The sequence below is a fragment of the Eptatretus burgeri genome, chromosome 1 (assembly GCF_056783735.1).
Source record: "Eptatretus burgeri isolate ZD-2024b chromosome 1, Ebu_testis_v1, whole genome shotgun sequence".
In the NCBI taxonomy this organism is placed as follows: domain Eukaryota; kingdom Metazoa; phylum Chordata; class Myxini; order Myxiniformes; family Myxinidae; genus Eptatretus; species Eptatretus burgeri.
This window is the reverse complement of record NC_140961.1, coordinates 8,810,613-8,834,785: the sequence shown is the minus strand read 5'-3', so window position 1 is coordinate 8,834,785 and position 24,173 is coordinate 8,810,613. Positions and strand designations below refer to the sequence as shown.

General features: G+C 45.3%; 1 protein-coding gene across 1 annotated transcript in view; it reads left to right on the top strand.

Moving 5' to 3' along the window:
- The window catches only part of LOC147033828 (actin-binding LIM protein 1-like), a 296,975-nt gene that overhangs the window by 252,336 nt on the left and 20,466 nt on the right, over positions 1–24,173 (top strand). The window contains exon 9 of the mRNA XM_085871479.1: positions 3,167–3,225. Within this exon, the coding sequence (XP_085727605.1) occupies positions 3,167–3,225 (59 nt within the window). The remainder of the gene's footprint in view (positions 1–3,166; positions 3,226–24,173) is intronic.

The window sequence follows — 24,173 nt, the reverse complement described above, 5'->3', positions numbered from 1 at the left end:
AAGAGATATTTATTTACAATAGGGAGGGAGAGACAGAGCAGAGTTATCACTAATATGCAGGCAATGTACAGTGAGCAAAAGCACTTAACAATTTCTACTTAACAGATTGGCGCCACACACACCCAAAAAGAATGGACCCCGCCGGGTCTATATTCGGCCCTTCAGCTCGGGAGGGAAGGAGAGCTGAGGGTCAGAGTCTGGCTGAGTATCTGACCGCCTCGTGCGGTTTCTTCGAGACAAGCGAACCAGGAAGCACGGAACCACTGAAAAGAACCCCCGAACCAGACATTCCACCAACGAAGCGAGGACCCCCGGAAAAGACTGCAGACCAAGACCGCAGATGACGACGACTGCAGACGCACACCAAGAGCAATGGTGACCCCTTTCTCCTCCGACAATTCCAACCCAACTCCAGCGAACACTCAGGGGAGCCCAGCAATTGTTATCCCTCCTCTGGCCGGGGTGGGGTGACCGGTCCCCTGAGGTAATATTTGCCCTGATTGGACAGGGTTTCGTGGGGTGATGTTCTGGCCATCCATGAGTGGACAGAGGGGAACTCCCTCCTTTCCTGGGCGGAGTCGGTGTTTTGAGGTGAGGAAACCTCCGCCCACGTCCGTGGTGGAATGCACGTGGGCAATGGCGTTGATGGTGCGAAGAAGTGAAGGATTGATTTGTTGGCGTTGGGTATTGCAAAAATCTAACTCGAAAGAAACTCGCAGCGCACGGACACTTATCAACCCATTAAACATAGGGGACGGTTCTTACTATAAACGCATACTTATCCAAATAACTCAGCTTAGGCCTATGTCACATTTGGCATGGCGGCCGTAGGGTCTACAAAATCTACGGCCACTAGCAATTATAGGGCGGCCGCAGTATTTCCACGGTCACACAATGTAGCAGTCACATATGTTTTTATTTTTCGGGTAGCCGCACGGCGTATTTAGAAATTGTGGAGACCGAAAACGTGGGGGGTGCCGTACGGTCTTTGATTTGATGTCGCACGGTGACCTTAGGGTGTCCCTGCGGCGGCCATATAATTTTCAAGGCAGATGCAAGGTAGCCTCAAGGAGCCCGCAAGGCGACCGCAGGGGGGCCCTAAGGCAAACGTGCAGCCAGACGGACGGTAACGAGTCGGTATATATACCAGTTCTTTTTTTACTGAAATAAAAATATAATAGTTTGGAATATACCAGTATATATAACTGAATATACTATAACTGTAATATATATATATATATATATATATATATATATATATATATATATATATATATATATATATATATATATATATATATATATATATATATATATATATATATATATATATATATATATATATCTGAATATACCAGTTCGGAGTATAGGCAAACACCTATACTCCGATCTCTAGCGGTAGCGCACGGTCGACGCAGACTGCCACGGAGGCCGTACATAGGATGCACGGCTGGCGTAGGGGAACCGTGTGTCGACCCTGCGTTGCCCGCAGGTAGTCACACAGACCGCAAGGCCACCATATGTTGAACACAGGGACGCCTTAGGACTACCCTATGGCGACCGTGGAAATAGTGTGGCCGTCGTAATTTTTTGGGGGTTGGCAAAATTCATTTTTCATTGATAAGAGCCTACGGCAGCCGCACGAATAACTCAAGCCCACCGTACGCCCTACGAATGGTTAACGTGGAACACATCTACGTCACAGCTTGGCTTGTCGAATTTCTACGGCCAACGTAGAAATGAAAAAAAGTTATAACTCCGCGCTATAATTCCACGGCGACCCCTACGGCCTGTAAAAGATAGCCATACGGCGTTGGGCCACCCTGAGGCCACCACATAAACTCTGCGGCCGCCGCACGTTTCTGTCAATTCGGGGGGGGGGGGGTACGGCCGCCGTATCCCAGCTGTAGAGCAAATGTGACTTAGGCTTTAGGGACTGCTGTCTGTTTTGTGCAAATTGCTGCCAGATTCGTAACAATATATCATTTTTGGCCGTCTCACAATGGTGATGAATTGCTTTAAAAATTAAAAAATTCTCTGATCCAGATCCGGATCTGGATCTTCATCACAATTGAATCAATTCTTCCTTGTCATACACCCAACCTGTCCACCAAGTTTTTCATTCAAATCCATCCACAATGTTTTGAGATATCATCCTCATAGACAAACAGATATACAGACAGACAGTGGTGAAAACATAACCTCCATCCACCATAGGTGGTTTAAGTCAAAATCATTCCAAACAGGAAACTTACTCTTTTTGCGACATCATAAAGGATACGGAGAACAGGCATGAATAACGAATGTAACGTGTAAATTAAGGTGGTGCAAAAGACTCCCATCAATGGTGGTAAACTTCTGAAATTTTCCTTTTTCTACAACCTTTAAAATCTTTATTTTATTTCAGTTGAATTTATGTACTTAACACTGAAGAACACAAATCACCTTGTCAGCACTTTCACTACTCTTCCGTTTAGCAGTACTTGGATAAAATATTACGGCATTTTACGTCATCACGACCGATCAAATTTTCTGCTTGCAGCCCCTCCATACCTTGTTTCTCAAGACTGCATGGGGTAAGGTGTTCTATGAACTCTCTAGTTCTGTTCTGTTCTAGCTCTTACACGAGCCTCGACTTTGCATGGAACAATACATCATTATTTAGTGATTACCGATTGGACCGGGCTTCTAATCATGAATTCTGCCCGCTGGTTGCATCATAACTGAGGCATGGCAATGCCACACTAGTGCAGTGCCCCCTCGAGTTTGAGCCCAAAATTGGAATTTTGCCACGTTGCCGACTCACCTGCAACGATTTGTAGAAATTGAACACAAGATATTAACGTCCAATAGCAATCAATTAGTCCATGGGTCTCCAACTTAATGTCCCATATCCGAGGGACTGTGCACTCTGATTCCTTGTCCTACTTACGAACACCAGGGTGACAGTTTGTAGTCAAGTCAGAAATGAAACCCAGAATAAACTGCTCAAATGCACATGTGTACCACACTATCAGACAAAAAAAAGCCAATAAAACATTCTGATAAACATTGACAGCAGCTGCAAATTTATTGAAAATATATTTAAATGTCTTTCACTCCACTTCATTTACGTACGGAGTCGGATTTGTTATTACAGTGAACTCGGTCAACATGATCTTTGCAGGTTCTTCTGTGTGGCATCCAGATTGCAAAAAGGCGGCAAAATCAGAGGAACGCAAACGGGTAAGTGTTGGTATTCCTGCATGCTTGGTCTCCTCTTTCTGATGCATGACTTTGTGATTTAAACATTGATAAGCCACATTGAGCCTCGGCTGGAGTACAGATCTTGCAACTCTGAACACAGATATTTTTGCAATAAAATTGATCAAAGGAATAACAGCTTGAATTTTTTGTGTTGGTCTTGTATTTGTCCGGCAAACACAACACTAAGGTATTACTGATATGTGACTGTACATGTAGCAGTCTTGTGTTTAATATGCACACATTGAGTAGCAAGGAATGATTTAAAACGTAAATGTTAAAGTTGAGCATCTAGTACTGAAGAGGAAGTGGAGGAAAGAGGAAAGAGGAGGACAGGCGGAGTGAGAAAAGAGAATGTGGATTAGGAGGAGGTCGGAGCATGTGAAAGGATAGATTATGGGCAGAGGGTTGGAGTCAATTATTATGCCATTATTGCATCCGTCGTAAATAGGACTCTAATGGTATCGTCAAATCGAATGAAGAATGATACCATCTTATTGACTTCTTCCATTTGATGCATAATGTACTCCCATTTCCTGTCCACAGTAATCTTTGTGATCGTTACTCAATATTGAGCTTGCTGTAGAAAATGGTTTTCTTTGCTTTATTTCTTATAATCAAGGAAACGAATATTTTTTTTGTATTTATCCTCCAAAATTGGAATGATATGCTGCCTCATCTCGAATGTACCTTCTGAGATGAGCATCGCCGGTCATATCCTTCTACCTTCTATAAAGGAAAGCCTATCTTTCCATGGGACGAGACAAAGGAGCCTCGTGAATTCGAAATCCATAACTGTGCTGATGGATACCTTTTTGTAAGAAGTCCTCTTTTCACATCACCAACTACAAGTTAGAGCACTCATTCGGAAATGGTCCAAATTGCTTGGAATATTACAAGCGGAGTTGCCGTAAACAGACTGAGCTTTCTCTTACAGGACCCGTCATAATAGCTTCACCACCTGTTGTTCATATTGTTCTGTCAATGGCAAAATGCCATCAAACATCTTTGATCATTTCCCGATATTGTGTGCTTCCTATAGAAAATCATTTTGATTGCTTTAAAAATGAACTTGCTTCCTTTTTATTACCTCGTGTTGTTTGTTGCTTTCAGAAGGCATGGGACGTTCGATTGTGTTGATTTAATGGAGATTGCATTTGAACCTGCTGAAGGTGAAAGTCATTCATTGACACTTGAGAGTGATGGAAAAGAATGAAGTGGACACGACAGGAAGTTACTCGCAGTCAACTAGATGGGAATTTGAACACCTCTCTCTCAAAAGAGAGGACAACAAAAGTGACTGGTATATTTCACTTATCTAGACTGAGTTTAACATGTATCCTAATGAGACTTGGATGAGTCACAGTTGGATTCGAGCAGAGAAAAGTGGTGCTAATTGGGTGGACACAGTTGCAATGCTTGGCAGATGCTGGAGTGACAAGGTACTCATGGTTGCTTACCTGCAGAGCCGTTAGCCTGTCGAACCACAGCTGAGACCCGAGTCGAGAAAGGTGCTGAGCTGCCCACAGATTGTTACAGAAGATCAGTTTGTAGCATTTGAGTGCATGCAAGTGTAATGATCCATTGTTTGAATGTCATCTCATTTAAGAGTCAACAGCACTAAATTTCAAGGATGCACTGCGACAGGTAGCGGTGACTTGTCTCTGAAGTTGTGATTGCATGAAGAACGACATAGTTTTCTTATCCACTGCTTCCATTTGACGCATAATGTGCTGCTGTTTTGCATCCACAAGTGAATGTGAAACCTCTGCCATCAGATTACACTTGCCGTGCCACAGCGGTCTGCAGAGCAACAGACTGTCCCGTGTTTGTTCTGCCGCGGGCCGTGCGCCAGGTGTCCTCACGGCTCATTTCATCAATTACCTTGTCTGCCAATCACGATTTGATTCTTCTTTTTCTCCCTCTCTGATTGACATTCTCCAGAGACCGGCACCTTGCAGTACAGTACACACTTTACCATGAAGGATAGGTATAAGCCAGCTACCATCTGTTGGTCCATCACGAGACTTTCTGAGCTGCGTAACGCATTCAAGATAAGGTTAAAATAAGAAAATTGAGGTGAAAATGATGTGGTTTGATCAGTTCCATTGTTACTCTAATTTGCTTGAGATCTGGAATTTCATCATAAAATTAAGATATTTTTCTTTTGTAATCGGGCAATGTACGGTTTAGTGATCTGATGTGAAATTGTTTGATTTACTTATTTTTCTGTGCTGCATAATGTGTTCAGCGATCCATTGGCCTTCTGAACACCCTGTGGGCCATCTCGCCGCCCCCATGTCCTGTGAGGGTATTACATGGTTGATTGCTGTGGAAAACCATAAGAAAATGAAGGAAGTGGATAATTTCATTCCTTGGTCGAGCCACCTTTTCCAGCAGGGAAAGCATCTGTCCTGTTTGACATCAAAATGATAAGATTTTTCTTTATCAGTCCTAGTCCAGCTCACCCATATCCATGTCAGAGTTTCTTTCAATTCCATTGCTATGACAATACCTGCATGGGGTGCTCTCAGCTGATGAGCTAGATTCTTTCACAGGTGCTTCAATTACATCCACACCTGGAAATTGGGAAACCCAGGGAAGAAGATAAATTCCTCGTTTCCTTGTCTGCATTTTGATCACATGAGAGGGGGTGAGATTTTGCTCCACTCTTCTCAAGAACATGCTTCTCTCCCCAGTGAGTTGGCACCCCTGCTCCACACCTTGCTCAGCTTGACGCCTTCAAAGATCATTGGAATCTCCTGCAATGAAGCTGAGTCAATGGGGCCATCACTTTGCCATTGCAGACAGGTCAGTGGTCTCTGTCTTTTCAGGCTCCTTTCTGCACTTACACCCTCTGCTCTCTCCATGCTTTATCCTCCACCCTCCCCTCCCCCCTCCCACAAATTCTTCAGGACACCATGCAGTCCACTATCAACCCTCTTTTGGTGAATATCCTAAAATCTAAACTCATTGCTCACCTCCACTCATTCGTTCCTCTTTTTTCCCCACCTGTGGAAACAAATTTCCACAATCTACCCCCATTAACCCTCACCAAGGCCAGCTCTCTCCAAGTTTACAGTTTTTCCTTCCTGATAGTTTGCTTCTGTATCCATCTTGTCTACCCCAGGCATCCTCCCCTCCCTTCATTCCTCTCCACATGCATTATTTATCCCCTCTATCTTGTCCTTCAACTTCACTGCTGTTGGTGCCCCCCCCCCCCTCAAGCCCCTTCTCCACTGTTCCTTTTGTCTTTTTGCATCCTCATCAATTCAGTGATCTCGCTCTTCCATGAGCCTTGACTCTGTATGCATGTGAATCAAATCGCATTTCCCCTTTTTGGGAAATGGTAGTTCTGTTGTGTTCTTCGTATTGCAGCTTGGCTGCCAGGTAGCAATCATTTCGTGGAATCAACTGTGCCGCTGATGATGTGCCCCTTCACCAGTACGCTGGTACTAATTTCACTGACCTCGGAAGGATGACAGGCTGAGGCAACCCCACCTGGTGTTAATTCAATGGAAAGGGCTCAGACTCAGGACCCTAACATTCCAAGCAAGCCACCCTAACCAGTCGGCCAACACCAGGCTTTGTAAATGGTTGTAGATGTGCTTTAAAATTGTAATGTACCGGACATAATTAAAACTTACAGAAACAAACATGAGGCCAATATTTCCTCAATGCCAATTTTTTTGTGCTTCAATTTACATCCCTTCCTCCTTACTCGACCAAGTGCTGAAGACCAAGGTAGATGGTCTTCTGAAAAACCGAGTTATTATCTAACCTGCAAGCAAAGTAGAGTACATGCTTCCGATGCTCGAGGATCTTGCTAGACATATCTCTTCTTGACCAGAGCAGTTCGAGTTTTTTTTCTTTCTTATTAGTTAGAAAAGGGTTCTTTCTGTACGCATTTCTGTTGCATGGACGATATCAGGAAGAAACTAAAATAGTGTTCGGTAGAGCTCATACCTCCACCAGGTTGAGCAGTTTACAGTCTGGATCCCACTGATGGGCCAGATCTGGATTCGGACTTGAACTAAAATCGAATCGGCTTGGTTTTGTCACCGAACCAACTCGTACACTTAGTTTTGTCATAACCCATCCACAACTTTTTGAAATATCGTGCTGTTTCGTTTTTGGCTCCATATCTCAGACAAACAAACAAGAAACACGTCGTGCAGCACGATACTTGCGAAGTCCCTAAAACAAATTGGACCTCAAAAATTGACCTGATGTGCAAATCCTCTTTAAATTTCAAGTCAATCGGATGAAAATTGAGGATTTTCGAAATTTCACCCAAGTTGCTGCCCTTTGACCTATACTGGCCTTTTGGCCTCTGTTGACCTCAAAAAGAATCGGTGGCTGAATTCAGTAACCTGATGTATAAATCATGTTCAAATTTCTCGTCAATCGGATGAAAATTGAGGACTTCAGAAATTCGACGAAATTGTTGACTTTTGGCATATGTTGACTTCTTGCTTATGACCAACTCTACCATTTGGTGAAGTTTCGTGAAGATCGGTTTAAAATTGTGACCTGTAGGCAATTGACATGCATACAAACTGACAGAATAACACACACGACCAACCAATATACTTGAAAAATCTTCAATTTTCGCAAGTAACAAACAGGGGTGAATACATCGCCTCTGTCCACTTTTGATGACAGAGCTAAATATTGATGGTGAGTGGGGACGTGTTTAGTTTGAAAATGTTCCTCTGGTGATACCTCAGTTGGTTGCCCTCCAGATCATTTTTGACAGTAGTTCCATTCTCCTTGATGAATTCCGTGTTAATATTGGCCACAGATTCATGAGAAATAGCAATTTCTGGCAGCCTGTCATTGGCTCTGATCACATGTTGAAAGGCCGACAACACAACTTCAGGCAAATGAAGAACCATCACAGCATCCGATTGTTTTCAGCGTGGTGATGGTGATTATGTGCACACCTGCACGTCTTCAAAAACAGGAGCAACAGTCAGTCATAAAATATCGAAATTACAGTGATATGTACATGTTCACAGGTCATGTTTGTACAGGTTATGGTCATGTTTTTGGTTGAGGGCGTGGCTGTGCTGCTGATGCAACGCTCCCTGTAGGTGAGGGCAGGAATTTTTTTTTTAGCGTTTGTCCTGATTTCAACCTGTTGATTGCAGATTTTGATATGGTTAGTAAATCTCCATTTGGCATCTGATATGAGGTTTGTGGCTAAGTTTCATCAAAACCGTGTGTTTGATTCAAGCGATAATGACTGAAGTGTTTACGGACACTGCTTGATCACATAAGCTCACTGAACTAAAGTCCAGGTGAACTAATAATAGTGGCATGAAAACTCCAAGCTTCTGATTAGATCTGATGTGCCATACTCTTTACAGAGCGTTGGTGCTGCCAAAACAGTTTCTTGACAATGGTTATACTGGGTGGTTTGCCATTGCTTTCTCAGCATTGTTTGTCTGTGTTCGATCCTTTTAAATACTGCGTATTAAGCAAGAAAGCTGTACGGACCAGTTTTATCCCCCGCCGCGTGGCGGAAGGGGGATATTGTTGTCACCCAGGCCGTCCGGCTGTCCGTCCGGGCGTCAACATTTATAGCTGCGAGTGCGATAACTCATAAACTGTTCGCCATATCGATTTGAAATTTGAGTTACTCATGTACCACTTGAAAAGGAAGAACCCTATTTATTTTGGGCGTGGCCGGATCCAAGATGGCTGACTGGGGTGGCCATCTTGAATTATTTTTTGTAATAAATGGAAAACCGCTTATCTGATTTCAATTATTTTTGTTTTTGGTTACTACGTTCCTCACCCCTGGGGAACTTTTTCGAGATGATGACCAAATGGTGTCTTGTTTCCAATTCACCTCCCTCATTATCTGGAATATGTATGACCTTTTTCATTCAATGGCAGGGGATTCCCCATCTCTGATGGTATATTTTTAAAGTCTTTGGTATAACTCGGCCGGTGTATGAACTAGCAGTCTCTTAGACTCGGAGCAGTCGCTCCAACCATGATGCCACCGATTTTCTGAGATTCATTGATTTATGTGGTGGTCCAATTAATCATTATGGCAAGGCCCTTTATTTTTTTACTAATTTTTATTTAATGCAATACTTTCGGCAGTGGATGAGCTTGTGTATTCAACTATATAAAATAAGGCAATTATCTGTGTGTGTGTGTGTGTATGTATGTGTGTATGTATGTTTGATAGTTATGTAATTGAAAACTGCTTGGCCATTCTCCACCAGGCTTCCCCAAGCCCGTAGTGTAAGCCGTTTACTGACTCCTGCTGGAGAGAGAGGGGATAACTCGTCACCACACAATTTATTTAGCCCTCCATCCCCACCACCGCCACAACCACGTCATTTGGGAATGTCAAGGTCTCTGACTTTGATTTCGCAGATGATGCAGTCATCTTTGCGGATACTCTGGTTATCCTTTTTGGTGTCCTCGAGGTGCTGAATGGGGAGTCGGAGCCACTGGGATTACAGGTTTCCTGGGTCAAAACTAAGATCCAGGCTTTCAATGACATCTTGGATGCTGCTATCTTGTCTTTTACTGTTTGTGGTGAGGATGTTTAGGTCACGGAGAGATTCACTTTTTTTTTTTTTTGTATACCTTGGTCGAGGCTCGTATGAGAGCTAACACACAACTCACAGCAAGGAGGCATGAGACAAGAGGGGCGGGAGTGGAAGAGACAAAACAGTGGGGAACAGACACATTAGGTGAACTGTGGAAGGGAGAGGGATGGGGATGGGACGGGGAACATGGCGAAGAGAAGATGGACATTTCAGGGACTTTCAGGAAGGAAAGCAGGAGAAATGAAGGAAGTGGGCTTGGGTGGATTATCGGGGGTAGAAAAGATCGAGGATTTGGATGGGGGAAGATAAGAGGTGGTGGTGAACAGCTGTTTTGAAAGCCTGGAGGGAAGAATGGGAAAGAATAGAGTGAGGAAGTTTATTCCAAAGGCGGGAAAAAAGAGGAATGAAAGAGTGAAGATGAGCAGTGATTCGTGATTTTGGTAGTTTTACCAGAAGAGGGTTGTTGGCGGACCTTGAGCGCCCTGTGGAAATGTGGTGGGGACAAATGGCAGAGAGAGCAAGGGGGCAAGGCTGGAGAGGAGTCTGTAGAAGACAGAAAGACCACCGACCAACCTGCGGTGATTGAGTGAGAGGCCCAAAGACTCAGCTTCATTGCGGGAGATGCCGATGATCTTAAATGCCCTGGTTTCGACAGCGTGAAGCCGAGAAAGGTGGGAGGCAGGAGCACCAGCCCAGAGGGGAGAGCAGTACTCCATCAGGCTACGGACAAAAGCTTTGTAAGTGGTCAGGAGCTCAAGAGGGCCGAGGAAGGACTTAGCACGACGGAGGATTCCCAGTCGGCGACTGGCTTTTGAGGCGAGGTTGGAAATGTGACTTTCCCAGGAAAGGTCATGGCAGATAGTGAGACCTAGAAGCTTGAAAGAAAAGACTTCTTCCAGAGGATTGTTGAGAAAGTGGATGGGGGGGGTTTGTAAACGGTCCTTTCGAAGAGACATAGTGAGAGTGTGAGATTTGTCTGGATTGAAAGACATGTTCCACGTGTTGGACCAGTTTGTGATTTTAGTATCTTACCTCACTTACCTTGTCAGTGATATTCATGTCTGCTGGCTGTGAGCCAGGGGTCAATAGACGTCTGGGTCGGGCCTGGGGAATCATGGATTCACTGGATCATGGGATGTGGTGCTGCCGGTACCTGTGTATGAGGATGAAAGTCCGAGTCTTCAGGTCCTTGGTGCTTCCAGTCTAGCTCTACAGATGTGAGACTTGGACTCTGATCAAGGATCTGAGATGGAGACTTGATTCCTTTGTTACAGGGATTCTTCGGAGAATCCTTGGCTATCACTGGTCGGACTTTGTGTCCAATGAGCGGTTGCTGAGAGAGACTCAAATGGATTTGTTCCCTGCATCGTCAGTGAGCGTCAGCTGCGGCTGTATTGACATGTGGCTCATTTTACCGATGTTGATCCTGCTCACCGGATTCTCTCAACATGGGAGCCTCGTGATTGGAGGAGGCCAATGGGCCGTCAACGTGCCTCGTGGTTGCAGCAGGTTCATCAGCATGTCGAGGAGATGGGGATCGGCCAGACATCTGCCTGCAGGATAGCCAGATGGAAGCCCCTGGAGTACCGGCGGAAAGTGGACGCAGCGACGTGCTGCTCCGGTGCATGTTCCCATACCTGAACTGACCTGACCTAGCTAAGGGCCCTGTCACACCTTGACGTTTTAGCCAGCGTATGGCAAGGTCTCAAAATGTATGTAAAATGCTGGCGTACGCTGAACTCGTGATGTTTTTTTTTAATTTTTGGGCGTATAATAACGTGTTGGACGTATGCATAACGTATTAGTAACGTACACAGAACGTTTCAATCATATATAGATAACTTATACCAACGAATGCTGAGCGTGTTGTCTGTGTTCACAACCTATGCCCAACGATAGTGTAACTTATGCATAGCGCGGCAGCATATCGCCGACTATCACATGGCGTAGGCTATTCATAGGCTGCGGCTCGACGATTCAAATCATAACCGCACTAGACATCGAAGTGTGAAGCCGCTGTCGCACCTTGACGTTTTAGCCAGCATATGCCGACGTATGAAAAATTTGCCGAACCAAGCTGGCACACGTCGAATACGTTATGGGTAAGTTTTGTATACGTTGTAGTACGCTGGCATACGTCGTCATATGCCGAATACGTCAAACTTTCAGCATGTTGAAAATTTCTCAGCTTATGACACACGTTCCGCATACGCTGGCCATAAGTTGTAGGCACGTTACGCGATCGTTGACACATCTCGACACACGTTACTTGTACATTACTCATAAATCGAAACACGTCGAGGTAATGGTTAGCGTCAGTGTTCCAGATTCAGTTTTTTTTTGTTTGTTTTTTTCTTCGGTATGACGGTGATGTTGACACTTCGATTTCTCGTGCGGTTATGATTTAAATCGTTGAGCGGCAGCCTATTAATTATATTATGTTATAACCGTACTCAGAATCGAAGTGTAAACATCACCGTCATACCGAAGAAAAAACAAAACAAAAAAAAACTGGGAATCGAGAACACTGACGCTAACCATTACATTGACATGTTTCGACTTATGAGTGACGTGTGTCAACGAACGCGTAACGTGCCTACAACATGTTACTCATTGGTTAGAAATAAGTTTCGGGTATGCTAAACATTACCTCGACGTGTTTCGACTTATGAGTCACTTACAAGTAACGTGTGTCAACGATCGCGTAACGTGCCTACAACTTATGGCCAGCATGATGCGGAACGTGTGAGTCATACGCTGGCATACGTCGAAAAATTTCAAGCATGGAAAATCTGCGTTCTACGACGTATGCCAGCATACTACAAAAAAGCCAGCGTACTACGACGTATGTCAGCGTGCTCTTAATGTATACAAACTTACCCATAACGTATTCGACGTGTGCCAGCGTTTTAGCCAAATTTTGCATAAGTCAGGCATACGCTAGCTAAATCGTCAAGGTGTGACGGGGCCTTTCGGGAGGGTTTATCACTTGTTTATCAAATACAGGAGAACAGGTGAAATTTGAAGCTCAATTCTCATCATCACGGCAAGTGCTGAAGATTTATTTGGACATAAAATTCTCATATCTGGATCTGGATCCTCACCAAAATTCAATCATTGGAAATACCATGCAGGCCAACCCAAACTTTTGTCCAAAAATGTTTTTCCTTTTTACATAATCACCTTCCTTTACTGCACACCCACACCAGTGTGAGGAGAAGATGCCAGGTCTATGCTGTAAGGTGGGTGGACATGGTACACAATGTGCTCAAACTTTGCAATGGTCTCCAATATCCTCAAACTCTTATGAGTTCTGACATTGTCATGATGAAGGAGGACTTTTGCCACGTTAAAGTTTCCCAATGCATGCAATGCCTTTAATTTTATCAGGACTTGTAATAACACTCTTTATTGATGGTATGTGTCATTCGTTATGGTTGATTTGAGTGTCACAGCTTAAATACCGCAGACATATAGTCACCACTACTTCGCTGGCAGGAAGTCAACTGCATCTCCAAGTAGTTATTGCCTGAAGATGTCACGGAATGTCACTTCATTTATTGATGTTTTGTTTCCTGCTTGAAACTGTGAACACACTTTATCACCTGTGACAATGTGAGAGATTTTGTTTCACAGTGCACAACCCTTTCTTCTGGCATATTCCGTAGCCCATGGACATGTCCATTTTTTTTTTTTTTGCTGGATTCTTCTTTTGTGTGCAGCACTTGGATGCAGGGTAGCATCATTAGCTGAGGGTGTGGCTGTGCCACTGATGCAGTGCCCTCTGCCGGTTAGGGCAGGGATTTGTAATTTATTCAAGGCGCTGGCGACAGCTTGCCTAATCTTCACAATGGACTCAGTGGGATCTTTAATGTCTACCAACTAATTCCGGCAGATGGAATGCCCAGTTTAACTGGTCCATTCGAGGGACAGCACACACATTGATGAAACACCGGGATGGCAGTTTAGCCAGGGCGGGATTCAAATCCAGGCTATGTTGTTTATAGGCGACTGTGCGTACCTCTCGGGCCGGGGCCATCCTGCCAGCCAGCTTTTGTTCAATGATTTGTTTGCAAGTTTAGTCTCTAATATTTTCAGACCTCACCATCAGAATGTCTAGGCCTCACCATCAGTTTTAAGCCTGGTGTTGGCTTTGTGGTTAAGGTGGCTGGCTTAGGTCTTCAGGTCCTGAGTTTGAGCTCTGTTGGATGCTGAAGTAACACCAGGTGGGGTTGACTCAGCCTGTTCTCCTTTGCAAAATGAGTAACAGCGAACTTGTAGAGGGGCACTACATCAGCAGCACAACTGCTTCTAAGAAATGATAGCTACCTGGCAGCCAAGCTGCCATATGCAAGAACAGAACCATCAGTTCTCTCTGGTGCTTAGTTGCTTGTTCGCTGCTGGCTCGATCACTCTGTTATTTCCTTTATTCTGTCTTTCCAAAGTTATTTATTGACTTGAGATCCTTCCAAGGTGATCTTCTGAAGTGGCAGTTACAAATCAGATTTGGTGGAATAATGGTTAGACTGTTCATTCTGAGTCTGGGAGATCAGCAGTTCAAACCCTGGCCGTGTCAAACCAGACGTTAAAAATGACGAGCTGCTTCCTCGCTTGACACTCAGCATCTCTAAAGGATAAACTACAGACAACAACCATAGGCTGGTAGCCATTGTGCAGGCTTGATGGGCCTAATAGCTTCCTATGTTGAAGCTCCTTGTCAGGTAACTCGTATTATTATATTACCAATTTTGAAGATTCCTTTCGTTGGTCCGAAAAACATTTTACTTGTGCAGAATACACTTAGCAAATCGAGGATAATCTCCTTATCTGTATTCATACTCTTCCTTTTCTATCTCTCGAGCCAAGCTGAGGGAGGGTAGTGGGTGTTGGGCTATGGTGAAACTGGGTGGGGGGGGGGGAGAGAAGGTGGGGGGTGGCGCTGAGGCGAAGTTATGCTCTTTTTCCACTCTTCTGTTAATACAGTGTATAATTTGTGTGTTTGAGGCAGGTGGCACTTTGTATGTATAAAATGTTGGCTTATTGAAGAATGTGGTGATATCTGGAAAGAGGGCAATGTACTGACAGTGGGGTCATAGTTGGATACGCCAAGAAGTTTAATTGATGTGCTGGGGATGAGCTGGAAATTGAGATGAGAGATCAAGAGAGCGGAAGAATCCGGAATGGAAGCGAGGCATCAAAAACACAGAGAACCCACCGGCTTGTCTGTGATGTGAGAACAACAGGCCTTGTGCTCTTTGGACAGCCCAGGAGATGTGAAGGTTTTAGGGATGGACCTAAACTTTCAAGAGGGTAAATCTCTTACGGTAGCAGACCAAGGAAATATGTCGTTGGGTTCATTTGACGATCCTTCCACTGTGACATGGTGAGACGGTGATTTTTGCCCAGATTTAAAGACATTTTCCATTAAATCAATTCGAGATCAGCAGAGAGTGATGCAGCTGCTTTCTTCCCCTCAGTGAGATGGAGGTGGTGGTCCACTAAAAAGAAGGGAGAGTTTTCACGAGCATCAGATGGTTATTTATGGAGTTGAGAACTTGGTGAAGTTGAGATCCTCTTCCTTACTGGAGAAGTTGGTCGGTTTTTTTTTGTTTTTGTTTTTCTTTTGGAACACTTCCTTCTCCTTGGCGTGACCATACAGACTTAGGTTTCAGTCTTCGTGATAACTGTGTTCCTTTTTCACTTCTTTGTAAGTATGAGTTCAGAGGTGAGAACTGCCATGACATGGGAGAGTGGTTCCATTAAGGAGGGTTTGCTATTGTTGTTGGGTAATTTTTGTTGCAGTCAACCATGCTGCTGTCCCTTTAAGGCATTGGGGACCTGGCCGCTTGAAATAGGTCACTGATCACACAGAGGGACATTTTACCGCAAAAAGAAATGCCCATGTGGCTGCACTTATTCACTGGTTTTGTCCTTGCTGGTTGACTTGATAACAGCTTATCATTTGCTTGGTATCACTTACAGGGGCACAGTCAGGTGTGTGTGTCTGTCTGTGTGTGTGTCTGTGTGTGTGTCTGTGTGTGTGTCTGTGTGTGTGTGTCAGTTGTACCTCAAGGTCCATTGAAGGATGATGGTAATACCTTTGTATACGACATAAACGCACATTCTGTGAAGTTGCTGTTCCTTTAGTACACCGAGAGTGACTGGGGGTCACCACGAGAGTGACATGCAGGTGCCCTATGCCTCATTATGGCAGGAATTTGGCCAGGGTGCCAGCAATGATCACTTCGTTTTTTGATAAGACAGCATCAGGTCCTTGATGTCCACCAGGCCAAGCTTGCAGATGGGTCCTCAGCTCTAATGTCAATTCCAGAGACTGTACACTTTATGAAGCAGTCCAACAGTTTATAGTCAGGCAGAGGATCAAATCTGGAATAGACAGATCAAAGGTAAACTCGGTCTTCCCTCTTTGTGCCATCATGGCAGGATTAGCCTTTAACCAAACTGATCTCATCTGGAGAGTTTTTTTTTTTTGCCTCAAATATATATTTTTTCTTTACAGGAGTGAGGCTCTGGAAAAGCAAGGTAGAATTGACAGTGTGGAAAATATCAAGGGAATGAACAAACAGGGAAAAAACAGGAGAGGAAGGGAGGAAACATTGAATCTAACTTGACATATTGTTGGGCAAGGAAAGGTTAATTGGGGTAATAAAGATCATGAGATAGTCGGAGATGACAAGAAATGCCAGGGCACTGCTTCCTTGAAAACCTGGAGGGAATGGTGAAACAGAGCTGCCTGTAGAAGGTGGTTCTGCAGGTGGAGAAGTGAGGAATAAGCGTTGTGTGCAGTCATCCTGGAATTTTGAAGTTTAGCCAGGAGGAGGTTACTGGCAGGACGCGTACATGCTGGAGTCGATAGAGGGTTGGAGGACTGAGACCAGAGGGAGTAATATCAGAGAATAGACTTAGAAAACAGAGACCACCGACATACTTGTGATGGGAGAGCAACAGACCTTGTGTTTCACCCTTATCACGGGAGATTCCAATAATTTTGAGAGCTTTAAATAGATGTGATGCTGGGGTGCCAGCCCATAGATGAACGCAGTGCACCATTGAGCTATGGCCAAAGGCCTTGTGGACTTTTAGTCACTGTAACTTTCCAAGGAAAGACTTTGATTGAAAGGCAGTCGATGCCCAGTCTGTGGCTGGCTTTGGAGGCCATCTTTGCAATGTACTGGTCGACCCAGGAAAGGTCATGACTGATGGTGATGCCTAGAATTCCAAGAGAATGGTCTATTTCCAGAGGATGACAAATCATTTTTGATTCACGGACCAAGCTGTGAAGTTTTCTGTTCTCAAATTTTATGCCGAGGGTTCTCTTCAGGATCGTTACTGAGCCCAGGATGGCTTCCAACTTGTTCATTTGTAGTTTTTAATATCTCTCTGAGGTTCTTCGTCGTCATTCCCATGAGGTTCTTCATCATCACTGGTACAACTTTGGCATTCTTCATTTTTCAGGATATTTTCACTTCATGCTTGAGGTCTTGGTATTTGGTCATTTTCTTGATTTCTGCATCGTTTAGTCCAAAATCACACCTGAATAAGCAATGCCTTCTCTTTCTTTTTGAATCTAAGTATGATATCCAGTCGCAATGCTTTGTTTTCGCTGTTCATGCCCAATGGGATCATTCGGTTGCACATGAGCGGAAAGTAGTTCCATGTTTTCAGTGATTGCCTATGGTTCATTTCCCCACATTTTATGGAACTGGAATGACTTTTTTTCTCGTGTTCTGTCATGAAGCATCACACATCATTCTTTTTGCTAACCCAACACACCCCTCATCTGTCTTTTTTTTTATTTTTATTTTTTTTCATCCTCCCCCCCAGCCCTTCTCTCATTCTGTCCCTCCTTGCTCGCCCCTCCTAATAAAATGCAGCACTCTCCTCCCACACCTCTGTCGCTGTGTGTCTCTCTCTCCCCCCCAACCTCTCTCTCCTCCTCTCTCATGCACCCCTCCCTCCCACAGTGAATAGCAATGTTTTGTGAGGTGTCCCTCTTGTTCAGCTCCCCCTTCTTCATCCTATCACCCTACACCTGCCTGCACTCTCTCTCCCTCCCTCTTTCTCCACCCCCAGCCTTTATTGTCCCCGTCAGCAAAGCCAAGTGTGTGTGTGTGTGTGTGTGTGTGTGTGTGTGTGTGTGTGTGTGTGTGTGTGTGTGTGTGTGTGTGTGTGTGTGTGTGTGTGTGTGTGTGACCGCTGTTTCTTGACAACCACTGGTCCGCTCTCATTGAAACTTGCCAGGTATATTGCTGGGGCCCAGTGGATGTGCCTTTTTGAAGGTTTGATATTAATTGGACAAGTCCTTCCCAAGTTATGGCCATTTACTTACCAACCAATGACAAGACTCGTTGCTGCTTGGGCGTGGCCGATGTGGAAGAGATACTCAGCCGCGTTCCCCATTACGGGTTACAACGTACGGACTTCCGGATAGTGATGACTTGGTATATTCTAATAATTTCTCGATTTCTTATGCGCATTTATATATAAACACAATGCCCCAATCCAGTCGTCGTTTACGAGAGCGAAGGAACGGCCTGTGTGGTTGTTGGAAAGTTATTTATTTATTTATTTTTTTTGCACGTACTTTTTAAAAAAAAAATTTTTCTCTTGTCTTCTCTTTGTGTTTTTCCTTGCGATGGCATTGCGAAAAGGCAAAATATCTTGGCGCTAATTTAATAATTGGCCATTAAAACTAAATTGTGAATAATCGTAACTGCGATATGCGAACTTCCAGACAGTGAGGACTTAACTTCCGGATAGTGACAACTTATTGTATTCTTTCTCGATTTTTTTTTTTCTCGATTTCTCTACTTACTGTATTCTGTACTTTCTCGATTTCTTTCTCGATTTTCTAAAACACAATGCCCCAATCCAGTCGTCGTTTACGACAGCGAAGGAACGGCCTGTGTGGTTGTTTCTGGCAAGCGGTTTTAAAGTTGTTTTTTTTTTTTTTGTTTGTTTGTTTTTTTTTGCACATATGGCCATGCATGTTCGGGCACGTACTAGCACACACACACACACACACACACACACACACACACACACACACACACACACACACACACACACACACACACACACACACACACACACACACACACACACACACACACACACACACACCTGTAGAAAGATGTAAATGGACACGACATAAACAAAAGTATGTGGGCACCCCTTCAAATTAGTGGATTCGGCTATTTCAGAAACACCATCTGTCATCCCTCAGACCGGCAAGCAGCAGCTTCTTTGCTCACTGCAGATCTGGATAAAATCACAAACTGGTCAAACACGTGGAACATGTCTTTCAATCCGGACAAATCTCACACTCTCACTATGTCTCTTCGAAAGGACCGTTTAGAACCCCCCCCATCCACTTTCTCAACAATCCTCTGGAAGAAGTCCTTTCTTTCAAGCTTCTGGGTCTCACTATCTGCCATGACCTTTCCTGGGAAAGCCACATTTCAAACCCCGCCTCCAAAGCTAGTCGCCGACTGGGAATCCTCTGTCGTGCAAAGTCCTTCCTCGCCCCTCCTGAGCTCCTGACCACTTGCAAAGGTTTTGTCCGTAGCCTGATGGAGTACTGCTCTCCCCTCTGGGCTGGTGCTCCTGCCTCCCACCTTTCTCTGCTTCACGCTGTAGAAACCAGGGCATTTCGGATCATCGGCATCTCCCGCAATGAGGCTGAGTCTTTGGGCCTCTCACTCAATCACTGCAGGTTGGTCGGTGGTCTTTCTGTCTTCTACCGACTCCTCTCCAGCCTTGTTCCCCCTGCTCTTTCTGCGATTTGTCCCCACCACATTTCCACAGGGCGCTCAAGGTCCGCCAACAACCCCCTTCTGGTAAAACTACCAAAATCACAAATCCTGCTCACTTTCGCTCTTTCATTCCTCATTTTTTTCCTGCCTTTGGAATAAGCTCCCTCACTCTATTCTTTCGCATTCTTCCCTCCAGGCTTTCAAAACAGCTGTTCACCACCACCCCTTATCATCCCCATCCAAATCCTCGATCTTTTCTCGCCCCCTTTAATCCACTCCAAATTCCCTGCTTTCCTTCCTGAAAGTCCCTGTAATGTCCATCTTCTATTCCCCATGTTCCCCATCCAATCCCTCTCCCTTCCACAGATCTCCTAATGTGTCTGTTCCACACTGTTTTGTCCCTCCCACTCCCGCCCCTCTTGTGTCATGCCCTCCTGCTGTGCGTTGTGTGTTAGCTCTCATACGAGCCTCGACAAGGTATACAACAACAAAAAAAAACCCATTGCTGACAGGTGTATAAAATCAAACACCCAGCCATGCAATCTCTGCAGACAAACATTGCCAGTATAATGGGCCGGATTGAAGAGCTCAGTGACTTTCAATGTGGCACCGTCATGGGATGCCACCTTTCCACAGTCATTTCATCAAATTTCTGCCCTGCTGGATCTGCCCCGGTGAACTGCAAGTGCTCGTTCTTTTTTGTATACCTTGGTGAGGCTCGTGTGAGAGCCAACGCACAACGCAGAGCATGAGATGGCATGAGATAAGATGTAGTGGGAGTGGGAAGGACAAAACAGTGGGGAACAGACATTAGGAGATCTGTGGAAGGGAGAAGGATGGCGTGGGGATCATGGGGAATACAAGATGGACATTGCAGGGAATTTGAAGGAGGTGGGCTTGGGTGGATTATCAGGGGTATAAATAATCGAGGACTTGGATTGGGATGATAAGAGGCTGTAATTGTGAAGTGGAAATGCCTCGTGGCAACAACAGCTCAGCCATTAAGTGGTTGGCCACCCAAGCTCACAGAACGGGACCGCTGAGTGCTGAAGTGCACAGCGTGGAAAAATCATCTGTCATCGTTGCAACACTCGCTAATGAGTTCCAAACTGACTTTGGAAGCAACGTCAGCACAAGCACTGTTCGTCGAGAGCTACATGAAATGGGTATCCTTGGCCAAGCATCTGCACACAAACCTAAGATCACCTTGTGCAATGCCAAGCGTCGGCTGGAATGATGGAAAGCTCACTGCCGTTGAACTCTGGAGCAGTGGAAATGCATTTTCTGAAGTGATGAATCGTGCTTCACCATCTGGCAGTCTGACAGACAAATCTGGGTTTGGTGCATGCCAGGAGATCGCCACCTGCATAGTGTCAACTGTAAAGTTTTGTGGAGGAGGAATAATGGTCTGGGGCTGTTTTTCACGTTTTGAGCGAGGCCCCTTTGTTCCAGTGAAGGGGAATCTTAATGTGACAGCAAACAATGACGTTACAGACGATTCTGTGCTTCCAACTTAGTGGCAACTGTTTGTGGAATGCCCTTTCCTGTTTCAGCATGACAATGTCCTCATGCACAAAGCAAGGTCCATGCAGAAATGGTTTGTCGAGATCAGTGTGGAAGAACTTGACTGGCCTTCACAGAGCCATGACGTCAAACCCATCAAACACCTTTGGGATGAATTGGAACGCAGACTGCAAGCCAGACAACATCGCCAAACATCAGTGCCTGACCTCAATAATGCTCTTGTGATCGAATGGAAGCAAATCTCCACAGCAATGTCACAACATCAAGTGGAAAGCCTTCCCAGAAGAGTGGAGGTTGTGAAAGCAGCAAAGGGGGGAACCAACTCTTCATTAATGACCATGATTTTGGAAGGAGATCCACAGACTTTTGGTGGTGATGTGGATATGTGTGTGTATATATATACAGTCATGCGCCGCTTAACGACGTTCCGGGCAACGACGGATCGCATATACGACGGATCTGCCAGCTATGAAAAAAAATAAAAAAATAAAAAAAATGTAACTGAAAATTTCCTATCGCCGAGTGATGTCGCCTCGTATAAAAATAGCATGTACAATTATGTACACTGTACAGTACATAATACTTCATAATGATAAACGACAGTGTGGCCCTGTTATAATGCGATCGTTGAGGTCCATAAAATGTCATCGCGAAAAAAGCAGGGTCGTGCTAAATCGGGATTCAAGGAAATCGGCTTTCAAACTGAACCAATGTTTCCACGTTTACCTTCCAGCAAGTAAATTACCTTTGAATTGAAGAATTCCGCGAATAAATCGTTGTTCTAAGTCGACATTAAAACACATTTGTTTTTCGTGAAGCATTTTACGTTGTTAAAACAATCGCACTGTTCCGAAAATATATATCACAATTGACAGGAGCTCGTTTCTTCATTTGTAAATTATAACATCGATGCAATGATTACGTATTTATAAAATCCAAACGCTATTTATTCACCTTTCTATAATCTATGCGAGAGGAGATTGTAAGCTGCTGCTAATAACACTGATGGCAGTCATGAACAGCACAAAGGTAAATCTAACGTGTCTTCCGTCTCTCTTGGATGTGTGTTACAATTGCCCACAGTATTCAGTACAGTAACATGCTGTACAGGTTTGTATCCGAGGAGCAATAGGCTACACCATATAGCCGAGGTGTCTAGGTTTGTGTAAGTACGATGTTCGAAAGCGAAAAAAAAAAAAAGATGTTCGCACAACGACGACGTCGCTCAACGACGCGTTTCTCAGAACGTAACCCCGTCGTTAAGTGGCGCATGACTGTGTGTGTATATATAATATATATATATATATATATATATATATATATATATATATATAAAATATTGTTTCGGGCCGGGTGAGAAGACCACCAGGTGGGGAAAGCTATGTCGGTTCCCACCAGACTCCCCGGAATTGTAGGCCGTCGCACACTGATAATTCCGTGGTGCGGCGGGTCGCTTAACCGACCACGGACACCAATAACTCAACCGCGTGACCTCGGGTCCTCCCGTGTATGGGTTAATCGGGTTACCTCATTAATCACGTGGTTTAATTATCGAGGAAATGCGTCCTCGGTACGCCTTGTCCAAACCGAATCGCTCTACTAGACTGAATCACTTTACCGGATCGGATGCAGCCGAGCGACACTGCCAAGGACGTACCGGATCGTTGGGAATAAAGTCCTGGCTAAACTTGGATTCGGACCGTGCTGGATCAATGGAAGAAAAGACAAAACCGAGCAGGGAACATTCTGAATAATATTAATTTATTTACAAGCAGGTGAGGAAATATATGTGGTACAGTGAAGATTTATTGGGGGGTGTTGTGCAGAGACAGAAAGAAGCGTATGGTGCGACAATAAACAGGCAACTTACAAAAGGGTCACAGAGCAGACTTAACGCGGAAATAATAACAATAACAGTCTTCTACAGTCTTACTTAAGCAGACAGGCGACAACACACACGCTCACACACACACACACAGAACCCGATGAAGAGTGAGTTTTGCAACTGGGGGGGGGGGGTGGGGTTGTGAAGGCTATGATCTCGGTATCTGTGCGTCCGATGGCACGATGTGCCACCAATGCGTTTCGGGGGGGGGGGGGTGCTCTGGGGTGCGGAACCCGACAGTGGGCACGTTGCTTCTCACCCAAGCCGCACGTGTGGAGACTGTGCTCATGAAGGAGGAGCTGGAGTGGAGAATTGGCGGAACCCAGAGGGCGAGGGTGGAGCAGTGGGCAGGATCAGGTTGGCGGGTGGGGTCGATGTGGAGGAGGCGGAGTCGAGGAGCAGGAGGCTGGTCGTGGTGTCGACGTGGGCGGAGACGAGGAGGCGGAGTCGAGGAGCAGGAAAACGCAGACCGTCCGGGCAAGAGGGACTGCCCTGACCTTTATAGGGCCCGCAGCTCGGAGGGTGGGGAGGGGGGGAGGGGCCACGCCAAATCCAAACATCATCACCCGAATCGGGCGCTCCAATTGTCCCTGACCCTTCACGTGGCCCGCCAGTTGGGCCGGAAACCGCCTCACTTCGTTTCCGGCAAGGCCACCCCAAACAGCGGCAATATTGCGCTCCGAACCCATGAGATGACATGAATCGCCCACACCGAATTTGGCACGCGAATCATCCTGCAAAACCCCCCGGGCGACCGGTCGAGGGTCCCGCATACCCGCTCGGGCGTTCAACCAGCGTCGATCAACGCGCTCGTTCCACATGCGCCAATGTGGCCCGCACTGTACATTCCCTGGCTCGATCGCAGCCTTGCTGGCCGCAGAGACGAGAAGACGTTCACCATCCGTGGAGAATCCACTGCTGCCAGCGAGGACCGAAGTTACATCGCCATGGTTAAATCCATGCACGTTTCACGAGCGGCGTACGTGTCTGCTTTCGAGCACATTCCATACAGTGTGCGCGGTTCCTCGCTGTCCGCCTCTGATTGGACAGGTCCTCCAGCCCACCTTTCCGGGGCGGGGCCTTGGCCCCTACTGGGAAACCCCAGCCACTCTTCCACGCGGGCCCACACTCGACGAGTAGCAGTATCAATGTTGCATAGGTCGTCGTGCA